General features: G+C 44.5%; 1 protein-coding gene across 1 annotated transcript in view; it reads left to right on the top strand.

Moving 5' to 3' along the window:
* The window catches only part of loxhd1a (lipoxygenase homology PLAT domains 1a), a 287,997-nt gene that overhangs the window by 136,461 nt on the left and 130,616 nt on the right, over positions 1-20,920 (top strand). Inside the window, exons 16-18 of the mRNA XM_041183529.1 lie at positions 6,521-6,607; positions 14,416-14,551; positions 15,569-15,723. Coding sequence (XP_041039463.1) covers positions 6,521-6,607; positions 14,416-14,551; positions 15,569-15,723 — 378 coding nt within the window. The remainder of the gene's footprint in view (positions 1-6,520; positions 6,608-14,415; positions 14,552-15,568; positions 15,724-20,920) is intronic.

A 20,920-nucleotide genomic window follows, 5' to 3' on the forward strand; every position in this document is an offset into this window, starting at 1 on the left:
TCCAAATGCAGCAAGACTTGGACAATATCCAGGCTTGGGCTAATGAGTGGCAAGTAATGTGTTTTTTTTTATTCATTCACGGGATGTGGGCTTTGCTGGCTGGGCCAGCATTTATTGTCCATCTCTAGTTGTCCTTGAGAAGGTGGTGGTGAGCTGCCTTCTTCAACTGCTGCAGTCCATGTGGTGTAGGTACACCCACAGTGCTGTTAGGAACAGAGTTCCAGGATTTTGACCTAGTGACAGTGAAGGAACGGCAAAATATTTCCAAGTCAGGACGGTGAGTGACTTGGAGGGCAATTTCCATGTGATAGTATTCCTGTCTATCTGCTGCCATAATCCTCTAGGTGCTTGTGTTCGTGGGTTTGGAAGGTGCTGTCTAAGGAGCCTTGGTGAATTCCTGCAGTGCAACTTGTAGATGGTACACACTGCTGTTACTGTGCATCGGTGGTGGAGGGAGTGAATGTTTGTTGATGTGGTGCCAATCAAGCGGGCAGCTTTGTCCTGGACAATGTCAAGTTTCCTGAGTGTTGTGGGAGCTGCACTCATCCAGGCAAGTGGAGAGTATTCCATCACACTCCTAACTTGTGTCTTTTAGGTGGCCTTTGGGAGTCAGGAGGTGAGTTACTCACCGCAGGATTCCTAGCCTCTGACATGCTCTTGTAGCAACAGTATTTATTTGGCTAGTCCAGTTCAGTTTCTGGTCAATGGCAACCCCTAGGATGTTGATAGTGGGAGACTCAGTGATGGTAATGCCATTGAATGTCAAGGGCAGATGGTTAGAATCTCTCTTGTTGGAGACAGTCATTACCTGGCACTTGTGTGCCACAAATGTTACTTGCCACTTGTCAGCCCAAGCCTGGATATTGTCCAGGTCTTGCTGCATTTGAACATGGACTGCTTCAGTATCTGAGGAGTCACGAACATTGTGCAATCATCAGCAAACATCCCCACTTCTGTCCTTATGATGGAAGGAAGGAAATTGATGAAGCAGCTGAAGATGGTTGGGGTGTGGACACTACCCTGAGGAACTCCTGTCATGATATCCTAGAACTGATATGATTGACCTCCAACAACCACAACCATCTTCCTGTGCGCTAGGTTAGATTCCAACCAGTGGAGAGTTTTCTCCCTGATTCCCATTGACTCCAGTTTTGCTAGGGCTCCTTGATGCCACACTCTGTCAAATGCTGCCTTGATGTCAAAGGGCAGTTACTCTCAGCTCACCTTGGGAGATCAGCTCTTTTGTCCATGTTTGAACCAAGGCTGTAATGAGGTCAGGAGCTGAGTGGCCCTTGCAGACCCCAAACTGGGCATCAGTGAGCAGGTTATTGCTAAGCAAGTGCTGCTTGATAGCACTGTTGATGACCTCTTCCATTTCTTGACTGATGATGGAGATTAGGCTGAAGGGGCGGTAATTGGCCTGGTTGGATTGGTCCTGCTTTTTGTGTACAGGACATACCTGGGCAATTTTCCACATAGCCGGGTAAATGACAGTTTTGTAACCGTATTGGGACAGCTTGGCTAGGGGCGCAATTTCTTGAGCACAAGCCTTAGGTACTATTGCCAAAATATTGTCAGAGCCCACAACATTTACACTATCCAGTTCCTTCAGCCATTTCTTGATATCAAATGGAGTGAATCGAGTTGGCTGAAGACTGGTATCTGTGTTGCTGCAGACCTCTGGCAGAGGCTTAGTTGGATCATCCACTCGGCAGTTCTAGCTGAAGATCGTAGCAAATGCTTCAGCCTTCTCTTTTGCATTGATGTGCTGGGCTCCCCCATCATTAAGGATGGGGATATTTGTGGAGCGTCCTCCTCCAGTGAGTTGTTTAATTTTCCACCACCATTCATGACTGGATGTGATAGGACTCCAGAGCTTACATCTGATGCGTTGGTTGTGGGATCACTTAGCTCTGTCTATCAATTGTTTGGCATGCAAGTAGTCCTGTGTTGTAGCTTCACCAGGTTGACACCTCATTTTTATGTATGCCTGGTGCTGCTCCTAGCATGCCCTCCTGCACTCTTCATTGAACCCCTGTCTTGATGGTAATAGTAGAGTGGGGGATATGCCGGACCATGAGGTTACAGATTTGTTCGAGTACAATTCTGCTGCTGCTGATGGTCCACAGTGCCTCATGGATGTCCAGTCTTCAGTTGCTAGATCTGTGCAAAATCTATCCCATTTAGCACGGTGGTAGTGCCACACAGCACGATGGAGGGCATCCTCAATGTAAAGGCAGGACTTGATCTCCACAATGCCTGTGCAGTGGTTATTCCTACTGATACTGTCATTGACAGATGCATCCGCACAGGCATGTTGGTGTGGATGAGGTAAAGTATGTTTTTCCCTCTTGGTGGTTCCCTCACCACCTGCTCCAGTCCCAGTCTAGCAGCTATGAGCTTTAGGACTCAGCCATCTCGGTCAGTAATGGCACTACCACGCCACTCTTGGTGATGGCCATTGAAGACCCCCATCCAGAGTACATTCTGTGCACTTGCCACCCTCAGTGCTTCCTCCAAGTGATGTTCAATATGGCAGAGCACTGATTCATCAGCTGAGGGAGGGTAGTATGTGGTAATCAGCCATGTTTGACCGGATGGGTTTTTGCAACAATCGACACTGGGTCATCGTTAGACTTTTAATTCCAGATTTTTATTTAATTCAAATTCCACCATCTGCCACCTAGGATTCAAACCCGAGTCCCCAGAACATTACCCTGGGTCTCTGGCTTACTAGTCCAGCAACAACACCAGTATGCCATTGCTTCCCCCCATACCATTGCATCCTCCCGTGCCACACAAGTGCCAGACAATGACCATCTCCAACAAGAGAGATTCTAACCATTCCCCTTGACATTCAATGGCATTACCATCACTGAATCTCCCACATCCTGCCGGTTACCATTGACCAGAAACTGAACTGGACTAGTAGCTACAAGTGCAGATCAGAGGCTTGGAACCCTGCAGCGAGTAACTCACCTCCTGACTACCAAAGCTTGTCCACCATATATAAGGCACAAATCATAGTGATAGAATACCCTCCATTTGCCTGGATGAGTGCAGCTCCAACAACAATCATGAAGCTGGGCACCATCCAGGTCAAAGCAGACTGTTTGATTGGCACCACATCCACAAACCTTCACTCTTTCCACCACCAAAACACAGTAGCAGCGACATGTACCATCTACAAGCTACACGACAAGAACTCAGCAAACCTCCTTCGACAGCACCTTCCAAACCCATGACCGCCACCATCTAGAAGGACCATCTAGCAGATAGATGGGAACACCACCACCTGGAAGTTCCCCTCCAAGTCACTCACCGTCCTGACTTGGAAATATATTGCCGTTCCTTCACTGTCGCTGGGTCAAAATCCTGGAACTCTCTTCATAACAGCACTGTGGGTGTACCTATATGGACTGCTGCTGTTCAAGAAGGCAGCTCACCACCATCTTCCCATGGACAATTAGGGATGGGCAATAAATGCTGGCCCAGCCAGCGAAGCCCACTTCCCATGAATGTATTAAAAAGTTACCACTAGCTCTGCCCACAATGCTACAATTGTGTCACATTTATTTCAGTTTTATTTATTCGTGGGATATAGGCATCACTGGTAAGGCCAGCATATATTACCCATCGCTAATTTCACCCAAGTAGGGAGTAGCAATCAACAGGCTGCCTCCCCCTTCGCTGTGGATGTCGCACGGGAGTGGGTGACACCAAGACATAGTGACAGGCTTAGGAGTTGCAAAGCTTGGGCAAGGGTGTTAATCAAGGGTGTTAATAGTGTACATAATGTTCACTATTGTAAATAAACTCCCAAGAATATCTCCTTGTCTGTGGCTCCTTGTTACGATGAGCAGTGTTCCTGTCACTCAGATGTGAAAGCTTGCTTGGTCCCTGCACAAGATGAAGGCAGGTGTCTCAGTCCAGGACCTCTTCCCTGTGCTTTGTGCAGCCTTCAGACCAAAGTGATGGCCCAGCTTCACGCTCATTGGACATTTTACTAATGCCTGCACCTCGATGGTGCTTGTCATTGCTGCCAGCATGTTGTGGGCAGGCATCACAGAGTTCCATCATTCTCTCTGTGTGCTCTCAGCATCTTTGAGGTGGGGCTGGCCCCCATCACACCAGCATCTGTGACCAGTGACATTGTGCAGCTGAAGGGGTCAGGTCTGAAGGCAAATAAAGGATCAGATGCTTCTAAAGTTTCATGGCAGCATCTCCATGATGTGACCCTTATCACAGATCAGTGACAAGTGGGCTGACCTTAGCCAGACAGGAGTCAGACATTCACAGAGGCAATGTGAAGATCTGTGGACTGTTCTCACTGCATGTTGTCATCATCCTTCTGGAATTGAGCTATTCTGAGAGTCTCCCAAGCGCATCTGCCTTGTCTAGACAGTGTACTGGCCTCATTGTCGGCATCCTTTTCTTCGAGGACCTCCTCATTGGAAGAGACGTGCAGCTCCTCCATCTCCTTCCTAGCCAAGTCCTCCCCCTGTTGTAGTGCCAGGTTGAGGATCACACAGCAAGTGATGATGATGCGCGACACCTACTATTGCAGTGCTCCGCTGGACCTGTGTGGGCACCGGAACCTCATTTTGAAAATGCCTATCGTTTGCTCAACCAAAGTTCGGGTTGTGGCATGAACTCCATTATACTATCGCTCTGCTGAAGTATGAGGCTGCCGCAAGGACCTCCTGTATGGTAGCCCTTGTCCCTGAGGAGCCAACTCTGCAGCCTCACATGACCCTGGAAGATGTCAGGGATCTGAGACCTGCTGAGGATGTAGGAGTCATGGATGCTTCCTGGGAATCGTGCCTAGACCTGCAGGATGTGTCTGTGGTGGTCGCAGCTGAACATTCAGTGAGTGGAAGCCCTTGCAGCTGGCGTAATTGACAGTCATATGCATGGCCACTGGCAGTAGATGCCCTCCATGTTCTCATGGCGACAAATCCTGCAGCAGGTGGCATATGTGACTGACCAATTCCATAGACATGTGCAGTCTTCGGTAACACTGGTTCTCAGCCATCAGCAGGAATGACAGGTGGTGTCTATAGAATCTGGTCTGGCGAAGCACCTACAAGTGACGGCTTGCTGTGGATCTTCAGCAGCATGCGCAGCAGACCCTGCGCCCCTTCATTTTGAGGGAGGTGCTTCTCCCTTTGCCGAGCCAGGCGCCTCCACCACTCTCTTCTTCCTCTCTGCTCCCTGTAAGCCATGAGGCATACGCTGAATCACCAGGCTCCATGATCCTGATGTTCTCTTCCTGCAGAATCAAAGCGAAAGATGTGTGGGTTAGCATAGGTGTACTAAGGACCTCTCTTTGTTAAGTCTGAAGGCCCCCTCACATGTGCAAGAGGGTGCTGGCCACCACTTGGATGGCCAATGTGTAGTGCGCTCATTGGCTGCCTGAAACCCAACACACCTCCACCCCGCTCCACGTAACCAACTGGCCATAGCTTCAGCCACTGGACTGCATGCTGTACTCTCAGCTCAGGCGGAGGTATTCTCCTAACCCGCACTGCAAGGCTGCACTGTTAGTATCCCTCAACATGGGTGATACTGGTCCAAACCTTAATAAAGACATTGCAAGGGGCTGTGAGCACCTCCACCAGTGACTGCACCATGTCCACCTTTCATAAGGGGATTGTACAACTTGCCCAGTCAGCCAATTGCTGTGCTGCCCCCTAAAATGCACATTAATTTGCAGCCTGCACCCGAGGGGTGAAAAGTTCTGAAGCATTTTGTGGCACTTTCATGTGTTTGCGCTGCTTGAGTGGGCAGAAAAGGTTCAGAGGCCTGACTCCCGACTGTCATTGGAGCTGCAGCTGAACGGTCTCAGCTGTGGAAGAATGCTCACTTTTGACAAGTTTTTCCAATTGTGTGGCCATTTCCCCCATACCCCCAGCATCTGCTTGAGTCTTTCCTTTAGACTGTATGGGCTGCCATGCCCCCCAATACCCCCGGTCTGACCCACACTGGAGCCCTTGCCCCAGCACCACACTGAAAGCCAGCTAGGGAACAGTGACTTGCCTGTGCACCCCTGCGAATGTGCTCTTCCTCGATGTCTTATGGGCGATGCTCGTGAGCTCTGCGCCAGGTTGTGTACACTCACCTCCGAGTTCCCCTCAAAGATCAGCTCGCCCGGTGCAGTCATGAGGCACACTGTTCTGAAGTCCTGCCAACTTGGACAGTAACTTTGACGTGGGGGGGAGAGAGCGTGATTCCAGTGAGCAGGGCTAATAATTAGATGCAAATATATTAAAATGACATTCACGATGCACGGCAGCAGGAAACGTGGCCCGTCATTGACGGATGGAGCGGACGATCGCAAACTGGTCTCACAATGGCTTGAATCCAATTTTTGACATTCTCGCCATATTGCAACCCCATGACACCTGACACCAATGGGGCTGGAAAATTCCAGCCCATGACTGAAGTACAGAAAGCAGAACATGATTCTGTATGGATTGATTTTTAAAGATTCACTTCATGTGTCTTTTGCCTCTTGTAGATTGAACTCCCAGAACTAGGAACCATTTACAAGCTGCGAATCTGGCACGAGAAAAGACATCCTTTTGCTGGCTGGCATTTGAACAAAGTAAGTTATTAAACTGAAATAAGAAAGTGCAGAGTAAGGAAAAGCTATAGCATGTCGGCTAGGGTAGTGCTAATGTTACTGCAGCAATAATTCAGAGGCACAGGCTAATGCTGTGGAGGTTTGAGTTCAAATCCCATGATGGAAGCTGATGGAATTTAAATTCAATTAATTAATAAATCTAGAATAAAGAGTTTGTACATTTTCATGGTGATCATGAAACAAAATGAATCATCATTAAGCTAAGTAAAAGCCTTGAGACTTATTGTTATGACCAATGCAGTTAGTAAAGCAGAGTTATTTAAAAATCCCTGAGGGAAACATTAAACAACTGTCATAATGTATAATTTTAAGTGTTATGTTTGAGATGCGACTCTAAATTCAGGAATCAGACCATCAGTTCTTGAGGTTTTACATTAAACTAATTGAAACATTTTATTAATTTATACAGGTTAAAAATATATATACACATGGCTACAAATTACTACTGTCATAGCTTTAACAAATTCCCAAACTAATCTCCATTAAGGCAACAGCAACCCATAGACTTAACCAAACACCAGGCAAAGCATTTTTACCTTATGAATTCAAAATGAGATTCTTTTCACTGTGGAGCCATTTGGAGGCTTGCAGCTGCCTTTTAATCTTACATTGCCTCTGCCTGCACACCCGAAAACTACTGAAGTTATACCTACCACCACTGATTGAATTCAAACTCTCATTGTATTAAAAACCTCCTTGAACTTTAGCTTCTAACAATGAAACCCCTTTCATAGTAACTATTTTATTAGTAATGTAAACATATGGCTTGGTAGCTGCTAGATAGGTGTCAAGTTTTCACCCCACTTCTTGAATGCTCTATTCAAATAATGCAAATGCACGCTATCTTTCTTACATATCAAAACTAGTACTCATCAAAGCACCCAGACTAGCTGTCTTTAATCCTGTTAAGACACACCAGCAGACTAAAGCTCTATTTTAGAAGAAAATGTTTCCAAAATGTTATATACATTAATAGCTTCATGACATCTATATGTGACCCTAGACCCACAACACTGTGGTTGACTCTTATTTCTGAATTGGATGAAACGGCTACAGAAAAGTCATAGTGCTATAGATGTACCTACACCAAATGGACTGCAGTTCAAGAAGGTGGCTCACCACCACACTCTGATGGGGAATGAGAGATGGGGAACAAATTCTCATATTCCATGAAAAATAAAGAAAATCTGACAATCCCACTCCTGCCATAGGCCAGTAAAATCTGCACAGTTGTGGATTTTCCCTTTTTTATTTCTTTAGGTTTGGACCCTACATTTACTCTGAACCTGAAACTCAATCCCTTCCATGGAGAATCTCAGTGGCATCATTACAAAGAGTCATAGAGTCATAGCGTGGAATCTTGTGCCTTCCCCTGTGGCTAGTTTAGTGGTGGGAGGCATTCAATCAGGTGGGAGATTGGTGGGTGGGGACTTTGCCACATGCTCGTCTCCACCCTGGTTAAGACCATAGAAGGAAGGCCTGTAGACAGCCTTCCCGCCCCCACTGCTGGTTGCTTGCAGGCCCCTCTGGGGAGTCCCTCACTCAAAGGCACTCAGTACCTGTTCGAAAGTCCTGTCATCAGGTAGGGCGATGGCCCACATAGAGCTAGCCCCTTGTCCTTACTGCCAACCTTTCCCTCCTGCCTCCCCACCCACCCCCAACCAGAACCCCCACCCCTCCCACCACTCACCTCTGGCTTGGGATCCAGCAATGATAATAGGCCTTGGATGGGTGTCGTGCTGACCTCTGATAGGCCAGCAGCTCTTGGCAGGCGGACTTCTGCTCTCACAGTTCTTGCTGGCCTGTCAAGTGCCCGAGTGGAACAAAATGTGACGGGCCTTCCTGGAAAGTGATAACGCAGGACTTTTGCTGGATCTCCAGCCTCATCGCTTCCACAAGATTTTTTCCTTGGAAGCATTATGTCACAGAAGGAGGCCATTTGGTCCACCAAGTCCATGCTAGCACTTTGTGGAGCAATCTAGTCAGTCCCGCTGCCTGCTCTGTCCCCAGATTTAGCCCTACAAGTTCATTTTCCTGAAGTTCCCATCCAATTTCCTTTTGAAATCATTGATCATCTCCAATTCCACCCATTGGCTGTGAGTTCCACATGATGAGTGAAAAGTTCTCTCCCCTAAATCTCTTCCCCAAAATTTTAGATCTGTTCCCATCAGCTAATGGGAACAGCTTTTCTTTGTCTATCTTAACTAAACCTGTCATAATCTTGTAGAATTCTATCAAATCTCCCCTCAATCTCCTTTGTCCAAAGAGAACAACCCTAGCTCCTCCAGCCATTTACACTGAGTTTTACACTGGCGCCCTTGCAATGTCCCTCCTACCCCCAAGATGTCCTCTCTTCACCCAGCAATTCCCTTCTTCCCCACTCAATTTCCCAGTCACCTCCTCCCCACAATGTCCTCCCTTCTCCCCATGCTCCCCCATGATGTCCCCCTTCCCCTGAACTGTCCTCTCTTTCCCCCTGCTGTATCCCCTCTTCCCCTGCGATGTCCCCTCTTCCCCCCGCAATGTCCCCTATTCCCCCTCCAATGTCCCCTCTTCCCCCTGCAATGTCCCTTCTTCTTCTGTGATGTCTCCTCTTCTCCCTGTGATGTCCCCTCTTCCTCTGTGATGTCCCTTCTTCCCCCTGCGATGTCCCTTCTTCCCCTGTGATGTCCCCTCTTCCTCCTGCGATGTCCCCTCTTCCCCCTGTGATGTCCCCTCTTCTCCCTGCGATGTCCCTTCTTCTCCTGCAATGTCCACTCTTCCCCCTGTGATGTCCCCTCTTCCACTGCGACACCCCCTCTTCCCCATGATGTCCCCTCCTCCCCCTGCGATGTCCCCTATTCCCCCTGTGACGCCCCCGTGACACCCCCTCTTCCCCCTGCAATGTCTCCTCTTCCCTCTGCGATGTCCCCTCTTCCCTCTGCGATGTCCCCTCCTTCCCCTGTGATGTCCTTTCTTCCACTGCGACACCCCCTCTTCCCTCTGCAATGTCCTCTCTTCCCCCTGCAATGTCTTCCCTTCCCCTGCGAGGTCCCCTCTTCCCCTGCGATGTCCCCTCTTGCCCCACGATGTCTTCCCTTCCACCTGCAATTTCCTTTCTTTCCCCATGATGTTTTCTCTTCCTCCCCACCTTGATGTCCTCTCTTGCACCCTTCCAATTATGTCCTTTTTTCCCCTTCACCGCAATGTTCTTTTTTAGCCCTCACCCCCCCCACCAACAGATGTATGACTAGGCCAATAAATTTCACCGTGGTGAATCCTCAATGTTGGTTATACTATCAAGGATGGATACAGAATGTAAACAGGAGCTGCCACACATGAAGGAAAAATCTGAGGGAGAGTTACCCTGTAGTTATGTGGTCATAGAGTCATAGAGGTCCAGAGCACAGAAAAAGGCCCTTTGGCCCATTGAGTCTGTGCTGGTCAAACAAGTATCTAACTATTCTAATCTCATTTTCCAGCACTAGGCCCATAGCCTTGTATGCCATGGCATCGCAAGTGCACATCCAAATACTTCTTAAATGTTATGAGGGTTTTTGCCTCTACCACCCTTTCAGGCAGTGAGTTCCAGATTCCCACCACCCTCTGGATGAAAAAATTCTTCCGCACATCCCCTCTAAACCTCCTGTCCCTTACCTTAATACTATGCCCCCTGGTTATTGATCCCTCCACCAAGGGGAAAAGTTCTTTCCTGTCTACCCTATCTATGACCCTCATAATTTTATACCCCTCAATCATGTCCTTCCTCAATCTCCTCTGCTCCAGGGAAAATAACTCCAGTCTATCCAATCTCTCCTCATAACTAAAACTCTCCCGCCCAGGCAATCTCCTAGTAAATCTCCTCTGCACTCTCTCAAGTGCAATCACATCCTTCCTATAATGCGTATTCCAGAACTGCATGCAATATTCTAGCTGTGGCCTAACTGGCGTTTTAACAGTTCCAGCATAACCTCCCCGCTCTTATATTCTATGCCTCAGCTAATAAAGACAAGTATCCCATATGCCTTCTTAACCAACTTATCTAACTGTCCTGCACCACCTCTGATGCATGTCCCTCTGATCCTTGGTATTTCCCAGGGTCCTACCATTCATTGTGTATTCTCGTGCCTTGTTTGTCCAGCCCAAGTGCATCACCTCACACTTATCCAGATTAAATTCCATTTGCCACTGATCAGCCCATCTGACCAGCCCATCTATATCCTCCTGTAATCTAAAGCTATCCTCCTCATTATTTACCATCCCACCAATTTTTGTGTCATCCGCAAACTTACTGATCAACCTTCTACATTCAAGTCTAAATCATTTATATACACCGCAAATAGCAAGGGATCCAACACTGATCCCTGTGGAATCCCACTGGACACAGGCATCCAGTCACAAAAATACCTCTCGACCATCACCTTCTGCTTCCTGCCACTCTGCCAATTCTAGATCCAATTTTCCAAATTGCCTTGGATCCCATGGGTTCTTACCTTTGTTATCAGTCTCTCATGCGGGACCTTATCAAAAGCCTTGCTGAAGTCCAAATAGACTACGTCAAATGCATTGCCCTCATCTATACATCTGATCACCTTTTTGAAAAATTCAATCAAATTAGTCAGACATGACCTCCCCTTAACAAAACCATGCTGATTGTCCTTGATTAATCCCTGCCTCTCCAAGTGTAGATTAATTCTATCCCTCAGAATTGCTTCCAATTGTTTCCCCACTACTGAGGTTAGACTGACTGGCCTGTAGTTCTGTAGTTTATCCCTTCCTCCCTTCTTGAATAATGGTACCACACTGGCTGTCCTCCAGTCCTCTGGCACCTCTCCTGTAGCCAGAGAGGTATTGAAAATTATTGCCAGCGCTGCTACTATCTCCTCTTTTGCCTCACGCAACAGCCTGGGATACAGTTCATCCAGGCCAGGAGATTTATCTACTTTTAAGCCTGCCAGCCCACTTAGAACCTCCTCCCTTTCTATGCTAATTTCTTTAATTATATCACAGTCCTTCTGCCTGATTTCCATACCCACGTCGTCCCTCTCACTTGTGAACACCGACACAAAGTATTCATTTAGAACCCTACCTACGTCTTCCGGCTCCACATATAAATTACCACTATGGTCCTTAATGGGCCCTACTCTTTCCCTAGTTATTCTCTTATCCTTAAGGTACTTTTGTAGCATCCTCTGATGGATTGTTTATACCATCTGCCAAGTGCATTTTGTTTTCACACTTTCACTTTTAATTTAGCTTCTATTTAGTTTTGTCTCTCCCTCAGCCACGCCTCAGCTCTGATTCAGAACGTTGTGGATTCAGATCCCACTTTGGAGACTTGAGCACACAACCCAGGTTGACACTTCAGTGCTGTGCTGTCAAAGGTGCTAATTTTTTGAATGAGACATTAAGCCAAGGCCCTGTCTGCCCTCTCAGGTAGATGTAAAAGACCCCATGACATTCAACTGAAGATCAGGTTAAACTGAATTGTGATGCCCTTCACAGTCAAATAGCCTCCACTTTTCACTGCCTAGGCATATATGTGGACCAAGGCTTCTAGCACTATGGAGCTAGACCCCACATGCATTAGCACTTTTGAGAAAAGTAGAAAGAATTTGCATTTGTATAGAACCCTGTCACATCCTCAGCATATCCAATGAATTGCTTTTTAATTGCAGCCACTGTTATGTTGACAAAAGCAGCAGGCAATTTCCACATACGACAATTCCATAAACAGCAAACGTGATGAAGAACAGCAAATTTGTTTTTAGTTCTGTTGGTTAGGGGAAAATGTTGACAAGGACAGCCTAAACTCCTTGGTCTTTTTTGATTGGTAATATGGAATCCATTTAGCCACTTAAAATTCTCATCTGAACATCAGTCTTGTTATGTTTTCAGGATTTTATTTACTTATTGCGGATTTCACATTTCAGACCATTATTGTAAGAATCGAAGAGTGTGTTTTCTTTTTATCCAGAGGGTATAAATTGATAGTGTGGGTTGGGAATGAACAGAGGACTTTCCAATTCATTTCCTTTTACTTGTTTTATCACACACCCACATGAGATCTCTCTTGACGTTAGGAGCTAGCAGAATAACCCTGTGCCTTAGGTTTTAACTACAAAACAACTTCATTCAAACTTAACAGACTGACTGGACAACAGGCTAAATGGGTTGTGGTTGTTGGGGGTCAATCATCTCAGTCCCAGGACATTACTGCAGGAGTTCCTCAGGGTAGTGTCCTAGGCTCAACCATCTTCAGCTGCTTCTTCAATGACCTTCGTTCCATCTTAAGGTCAGAAGTGGGGATGCTCACTTGTGATTGTACAATGTTCAGCATCATTTGTGACTCCGTGTCCATAGGCAGCAAGAGCTGGACAACATTCAGGTTTGCGTTGATAAGTGACAAGTAATATTCGTGCAACACAAGTGCCAGACAATCACAATCTCCAACAACAGAGAATCTAATCATCTCCCCTTCATATTCAATGGCATTGTCATTGTTGAATCCCCCACTATAATATCATGGGGGTTACCATTGACCAGAAACTGAACTGGTCTAGCCATATAAATACTGTGGCTACAAGAACAACTAGAGGCTTGGAATTCTGTGATGTGTAACTCACCTCCTGACCCCCTAAAGCTATGTCCATTATCTATGAGGTAGAAGTCAGCAATATGGTGGAATACTCTCCACTTGCCTGAATGAGTGCAGTTCCAGTGACATTTAAGATACTCAACACCATTTAGGACAAGGCAGCCCACTTGATTGGCACCCCATCCACCACCTTCAAAATTCACTCTCTCCGATGCACAGTGTTAGCAGTCTTACCACCTACAAGATGCACTGCAGCAACTCGCCAAGGCTCCTTCCAAACCTGCAAACTTTACCACCTAGAAAGACAAGGGCAACAGGTGCATGGGAACACCACAAGTTCCTAACTGGCTGCTACTTCACCTACAATACAGCAGTGACTACACTTCAATATATGTCCTTGGTTGTAAAGGGACATCCTGAGGTGATGAAAGGAATGATATGAATGCAAGCCTTCGTTTTCTTTTCGCAGTATAATATCACATTCCTTGACAGAGATTTCCACTTTGATTAATGATTGGCCTGACAGTGGTGGGTCAGAATACAACCTGAAAACAGGATGCAACAATAAATGTGTGGGCATCAATAACATGGCACATGTGAGACTTAAGTGGTATAGGCAATTATAGAGGCTATTAAAGGAATAGGTGCCTTTCATGTGGTTATTGAATAGAAGAGTTTTTTTATTATAATGAATTGACCACTTGAGGGATTTAAAATTTTTGAATGGATTTCATGGATTTTTTTTCTGTATTAAGTGTGTATTAAACTGTTGGAAGTTTACTTTTTTCATCTCCATGTGGTTTCTGAGATCTACCCATAATGGATACTAGGTGGGTGGTTATGGAGGAGGCGTGTGAGGTGGCATAGAGGGGGGATGGGATAGGTGGAGGGATGAGGGTTAGAGGGCCTAACAATCTTTTATAAAACTGTGTTTATGTCTCAGAGAGCTGAGGTGGGCCTTCTATCTAGCCCACTTTGGCACTCACTATCCTCTGTGGCTACATCTGAACTGCCTCCAGAGGTGGCAGGCTTGACTCGATCATGCCCACACTTCCCCTGAATGAAATTTGTATGTTAAAGGTCTCTTTATATCAAGACAGGTCGGCCGAATTGGGAAATTTCCCGACTTGAGCTCCTTGCCTTGGTAGCAAAAATACTGCCCTATGTGTATATGTGCTCTGATTTACTGCAGGTGACTTTAATGAAATCACTGACGAAGGAAAAATATAATTTCAATTGCGGCCGATGGTTGGACATCAATGAAGATGATAATGAGATCATACGGGAGCTGCCTGCTGAAGGAGATTATGTGGATGAAGTCCAGCCCTGTGAGTGCACAAGTAAAGTGGGAAGAAAGCCAGGCAGACTGCATTCAAATTTTTTGATTTTGTTTTGATTTTGCACTTTTCATTTATTTTTGCTTTTGCTCATCATCTTCTTCCTCCCCCATATCCGAGTACTTCAAAGCCAATGCACATCCGTGCACCTGGAAGGCCACACACCAAGGTGCTGCTATATATAAACAGATGGGTTGGGGTGGGGGCAAGATATAAAACATCAGGAGAAGAATCACTGTGGGTAATCTTGACCTGGGGTGGGTGTGTAAACCAGGGGCTATCGATTCATCCACCCATTGTATATCTCTTCAGATTTTCATCTCTACGGCTTCAACACAAATGTAAATCAGGAGAGATATATAACAGGTGGTTGAATCTATATCGCTCGTACATTTTCATCCAAAGTCAAAATTACCCCCACTATTTTTACTCACTGTTGCAAAACGCCACTTGTTATAGTGAGAAGAACTGGAGCTTTTTATAGTTTATGTTTATAATCTTTCACTCTCTGCTCCCACCACTTAAGGTGCTTTTCTCTTTCCGCCATGATGTGTGTTATTTCCCATCTGAGACAGAAGCATGATCACTAGTTATTTGGGTATGAACAGCAATTAGGTGGTATACAGGATCAAAGGATATGCAGATAGGTCAGGAAGTGAAGTTGAAGTAGAAATTTAGCCACGATCTTATTGAATGGCGAAGCAGTCACGAGGGCTGAATGGTTGAATTCCTGTTTCTTATGCCCCCAAGGTAACATCCTCTTCATCAGCAAACCACATTGTCTTCCCCAGTTCACAATCAGAAGCGTGCTGAGATTAGAAGCTCACTATGTACAGGGAAATACTGATCTGCACTCCATAGTCATTGCTCGGTGCCACATTGTGTCAGTAATCTCTGTTTGGGCACCATTGGGACATTGAGGCTTTAAAAGCAAGCCCTGCAGGCAGTACCCTCAGCTTAAGTGTGACATCCATGGTAATGATCATGTTCTGTGTGTGTTCCTTGCAGTGGTGAAATACCGGGTTATCATTTGCACTGGCAATGTAGGCGGCAGTGGCACAGATGCCAATGTCTTTATTTGCCTGATAGGCCTGCAGGGAGACACAGGGGAGCGGGTCCTTTATGACAGCAAGAATAACGTCAATAAATTTGAGAAGGGCAATGTGAGTATAATACATGCAGTCTAAACAGAAAGTCTTTCTACACTGACTTACCCAGTCTGTCTATACCCTGATTATTTACCCAACGTGTCTATACCTTGATTATTTACCCAGTATGTCTGTACCCTGATTATTTACCCAGTCTGTCTAAACGCTGATTATTTACCCAGTCTGTCTATACCCTGATTATTCACCCAGTCTATCTAAACCCTCATTATTTACACAGCCTGTCTATACTCTGATTATTTACCCAGCCTGTCTAAACCCTCATTATTTACCCTGTCTCTCTAAACCCTGATTTACTGTTTGCCTATACCCTGACTTACCCAGCCTGTCTATATCCTGATTATTTACCCAGCATGTCCAAACCCTGATTATTTACCCAGTCTGTCTATACCCTGATTATTTACCCAGCCTGTCTAAACTCTGATTATTTACCCAGTCTGTCTAAACCCTCATTATTTACCCAGTCTGTCTAAACCCTGATTTACTGTTTGCCTATACCCTGACTTACCCAGCCTGTCTATATCCTGATTATTTACCCAGCATGTCCAAACCCTGATTATTTACCCAGTCTGTCTACACTCTGATCACTTACCCAGTCTGTCTAAACCCTCATTATTTACCCAGTCTGACTATATCCTGATTATTTACCCAGTCTGTCTATACCCTGATTTACCCAATCTGTCGATACCCTGATTATTTACCCAATCAGTCTATACCCTGATTATTTACCCAGTCTGTCTATAACTTGACTATTTACCATCTGTCTAAACCCTGATTATTTCCACAGTCTGTCTATACACTGATTTTTTACCCAGTTTGTCTATACCCTGATTATTTACCCAGTCTGTCAATAACTTGACTATTCACCGTCTATCTAAAGCCTGTTTATTTCCTCAGTCTGTCTATACCCTGATTATTTACCCTGTCTGTCTATACCCTGATTTACCCAGTATGTCTAAACCATGATTATTTACCCAGTCTATCTATACCCTTATTATTTACCCAGTCTGTCTATACCCTGATTATTTACCCAGTCTGTCTATACCCTGATTATTTACCCAGTCTGTCCATACCCTGATTATTTACCCAGTCTGTCTAAACCCTCATTATTTACCCAGTCTGTCTCAACCCTGATTTACTGTTTGCCTATACCCTGACTTACCCAGCCTGTCTATATCCTGATTATTTACCCGGCATGTCCAAACCCTGATTATTTACCCAGTCTGTCTACACTCTGATCACTTACCCAGTCTGTCTAAACCCTCATTATTTACCCAGTCTGACTATATCCTGATTATTTACCCAGTCTGTCTATACCCTGATTTACCCAATCTGTCGATACCATGATCATTTACCCAATCTGTCTATACCCTGATTATTTACCCAGTCTGTCTATACCCAATTTTACCCAATCTGTCTATACCCTGATTATTTACCCAGTCTGTCTATACCCTAATTATTTACCCAATCTGTCTATACCCTGATTATTTACCCAGTCTGTCTATACCCTGATTATTTACCCATATTGTCTATACCCTGATTATTTACCCAGTCTGTCTATAACTTGACTATTTACCATCTGTCTAAACCCTGATTATTTCCTCAGTCTGTCTATACCCTGATTTTTTACCCAGTCTGTCTATACCCTGATTATTTACCCAGTCTGTCAATAACTTGACTATTCACCGTCTATCTAAAGCCTGTTTATTTCCTCAGTCTGTCTATACCCTGATTATTTACCCTGTCCGTCTATACCCTGATTTACCCAGTATGTCTAAACCATGATTATTTACCCAGTCTATCTATACCCTTATTATTTACCCAGTCTGTCTATACCCTGATTATTTACCCAGTCTGTCTATACCCTGATTATTTACCCAGTCTGTCTATACCCTGATTATTTACCCAGTCTGTCTATACTCTGATTATTTCCTCAGTCTCTCTATACCCTGATTATTTACCCAGTCTGTCTATACCCTGATTATTTACCTAGTCTGTCTATACCCTGATTTACCCAGTCTGTCTATACCCTGATTATTTTCCCCGTCTGTCTATACCCTGATTATTTAGTCAATCTGTCAATACTCTGATTAATGACCCAGTCAGTCTATACCCTGATCATTTACCCAGTCTGTCTAAACCCTGATTATTTATCCAGCCCGTCTATACTCTGATTAATTACCCAGTCTGTCTATACCCTGATCATTTACCCAGTCTGTCTAAACCCTCATTATTTACCCAGTCTATCTAAACCCTGATTTACTGTTTGCCTATACCCTGACTTACCCAGCCTGTCTATATCCTGATTATTTACCCAGCATGTCCAAACCCTGATTATTTACCCAGTCTGTCTACACTCTGATCACTTGCCCAGTCTGTCTAAACCCTCATTATTTACTCAGTCTGACTATATCCTGATTATTTGCCCAGTCTGCCTATATCCTGATTATTTACCCAGTCTGTCTATACCCTGATTTACCCAATCTGTCTATACCCTGATTATTTACCCAATCTGTCTATACCCTGATTATTTACCCAGTCTGTCTATACCCAATTTTACCCAATCTGTCTATACCCTGATTATTTACCCATAATGTCTATACCCTGATTTTTTACCCAGTCTGTCTATACCCTGATTATTTACCCAGTCTGTCAATAACTTGACTATTCACCGTCTATCTAAACCCTGTTTATTTCCTCAGTCTGTCTATACCCTGATTATTTACACAGTCTGTCTATAGCCTGATTTACCCAGTATGTCTAAACCATGATTATTTACCCAGTCTATCTATACCCTTATTATTTACCCAGTCTGTCTATACCCTGATTATTTACCCAGTCTGTCTATACCCTGATTATTTACGCAGTCTGTCTATACCCTGATTATTTACCCAGTCTGTCTATACCCTGATTATTTACCCAGTCTGTCTATACTCTGATTATTTCCTCAGTCTGTCTGTACCCTGATTATTTACCCAGTCTGTCTATACCCTGATTATTTACCGAGTCTGTCTATACCCTGATTTACCCAGTCTGTCTATACCCTGATTATTTTCCCCATCTGTCTATACCCTGATTATTTACCCAATCTGTCAATGCTCTGATTAATGACCCAGTCAGTCTATACCCTGATCATTTACCCAGTCTGTCTAAACCCTGATTATTTATCCAGCCCGTCTATACCCTGATTATTTACCCAGTCTGTCTATACGCTGATTTACCCAGTATGTCTATACCCTGATTATTTACCCAGTCTGTCTATACCCTGATTTATCCAGTCTGTCTATACCCTGATTTACCCAGTCTGTCTATACCCTGATTATTTACCCAGTCTGTCTATACCCTGATTTACCCAGTATGTCTAAATTATGATTATTTACCCAGTCTGTCTATACCCTGATTATTTAGCCAATCTGTCAATACTCTGATTAATTGCCCAGTCTGTCTATACCCTGATCATTTACCCACTGTCTAAACCTTGATTATTTATCCAGCCAATCTATGCCCTGATTATTTACCCAGTCTGTCTAAACCCTGATTATTTCCTCAGTCCGTCTATACCCTGATTATTTACCCAGTCTGTCTATACCGATTTACCCAGTATGTCTAAACCATGATTATTTCCTCAGTCCGTCTATACCCTGATTATTTACCCAGTCTGTCTATACCCTGATTATTTACCCAGTCTGTCAATAACTTGACTATTCACCGTCTATCTAAACCCTGTTTATTTCCTCAGTCTGTCTATACCCTGATTATTTACCCAGTCTGTCTATACCCTGATTTACCCAGTATGTCTATACCCTGATTATTTACCCAGTCTGTCTATACCCTGATTATTTACCCAGTCTGTCTATACCCTGATTATTTACCCAGTCTGTCTATACTCTGATTATTTCCTCAGTCTGTCTATACCCTGATTATTTACCCAATCTGTCTATACCCTGATTATTTACCCAGTCTGTCTATACCCTGATTATTTACCCATATTGTCTATACCCTGATTATTTACCCAGTCTGTCTATAACTTGACTATTTACCATCTGTCTAAACCCTGATTATTTCCTCAGTCTGTCTATACCCTGATTTTTTACCCAGTCTGTCTATACCCTGATTATTTACCCAGTCTGTCAATAACTTGACTATTCACCGTCTATCTAAAGCCTGTTTATTTCCTCAGTCTGTCTATACCCTGATTATTTACCCTGTCCGTCTATACCCTGATTTACCCAGTATGTCTAAACCATGATTATTTACCCAGTCTATCTATACCCTTATTATTTACCCAGTCTGTCTATACCCTGATTATTTACCCAGTCTGTCTATACCCTGATTATTTACCCAGTCTGTCTATACCCTGATTATTTACCCAGTCTGTCTATACCCTGATTATTTACCTAGTCTGTCTATACCCTGATTTACCCAGTCTGTCTATACCCTGATTATTTTCCCCGTCTGTCTATACCCTGATTATTTAGTCAATCTGTCAATACTCTGATTAATGACCCAGTCAGTCTATACCCTGATCATTTACCCAGTCTGTCTAAACCCTGATTATTTATCCAGCCCGTCTATACTCTGATTATTTACCCAGTCTGTCTAAACCCTGTTTATTTCCTCAGTCTGTCTATACCCTGATTATTTACCCAGTCTGTCTATACCCTGATTTACCCAGTCTGTCTATACCCTGATTATTTACCCAGTCTGTCTATACCCTGATTTACCCAGTCTGTCTATACCCTGATTATATTCCCCATCTGTCTATACCCTGATTATTTAGCCAATCTGTCAATACTCTGATTAATTACCCAGTCTGTCTATACCCTGATCATTTACCCAGTCTGTCTAAACCCTCATTATTTACCCAGTCTATCTAAACCCTGATTTACTGTTTGCCTATACCCTGACTTACCCAGCCTGTCTATATCCTGATTATTTACCCAGCATGTCCAAACCCTGATTATTTACCCAGTCTGTCTACACTCTGATCACTTGCCCAGTCTGTCTAAACCCTCATTATTTACTCAGTCTGACTATATCCTGATTATTTGCCCAGTCTGCCTATATCCTGATTATTTACCCAGTCTGTCTATACCCTGATTTACCCAATCTGTCTATACCCTGATTATTTACCCAATCTGTCTATACCCTGATTATTTACCCAATCTGTCTATACCCTGATTATTTACCCAGT

The sequence above is a fragment of the Carcharodon carcharias genome, chromosome 1, assembly GCF_017639515.1.
Source record: "Carcharodon carcharias isolate sCarCar2 chromosome 1, sCarCar2.pri, whole genome shotgun sequence".
NCBI lineage: Eukaryota > Metazoa > Chordata > Chondrichthyes > Lamniformes > Lamnidae > Carcharodon > Carcharodon carcharias.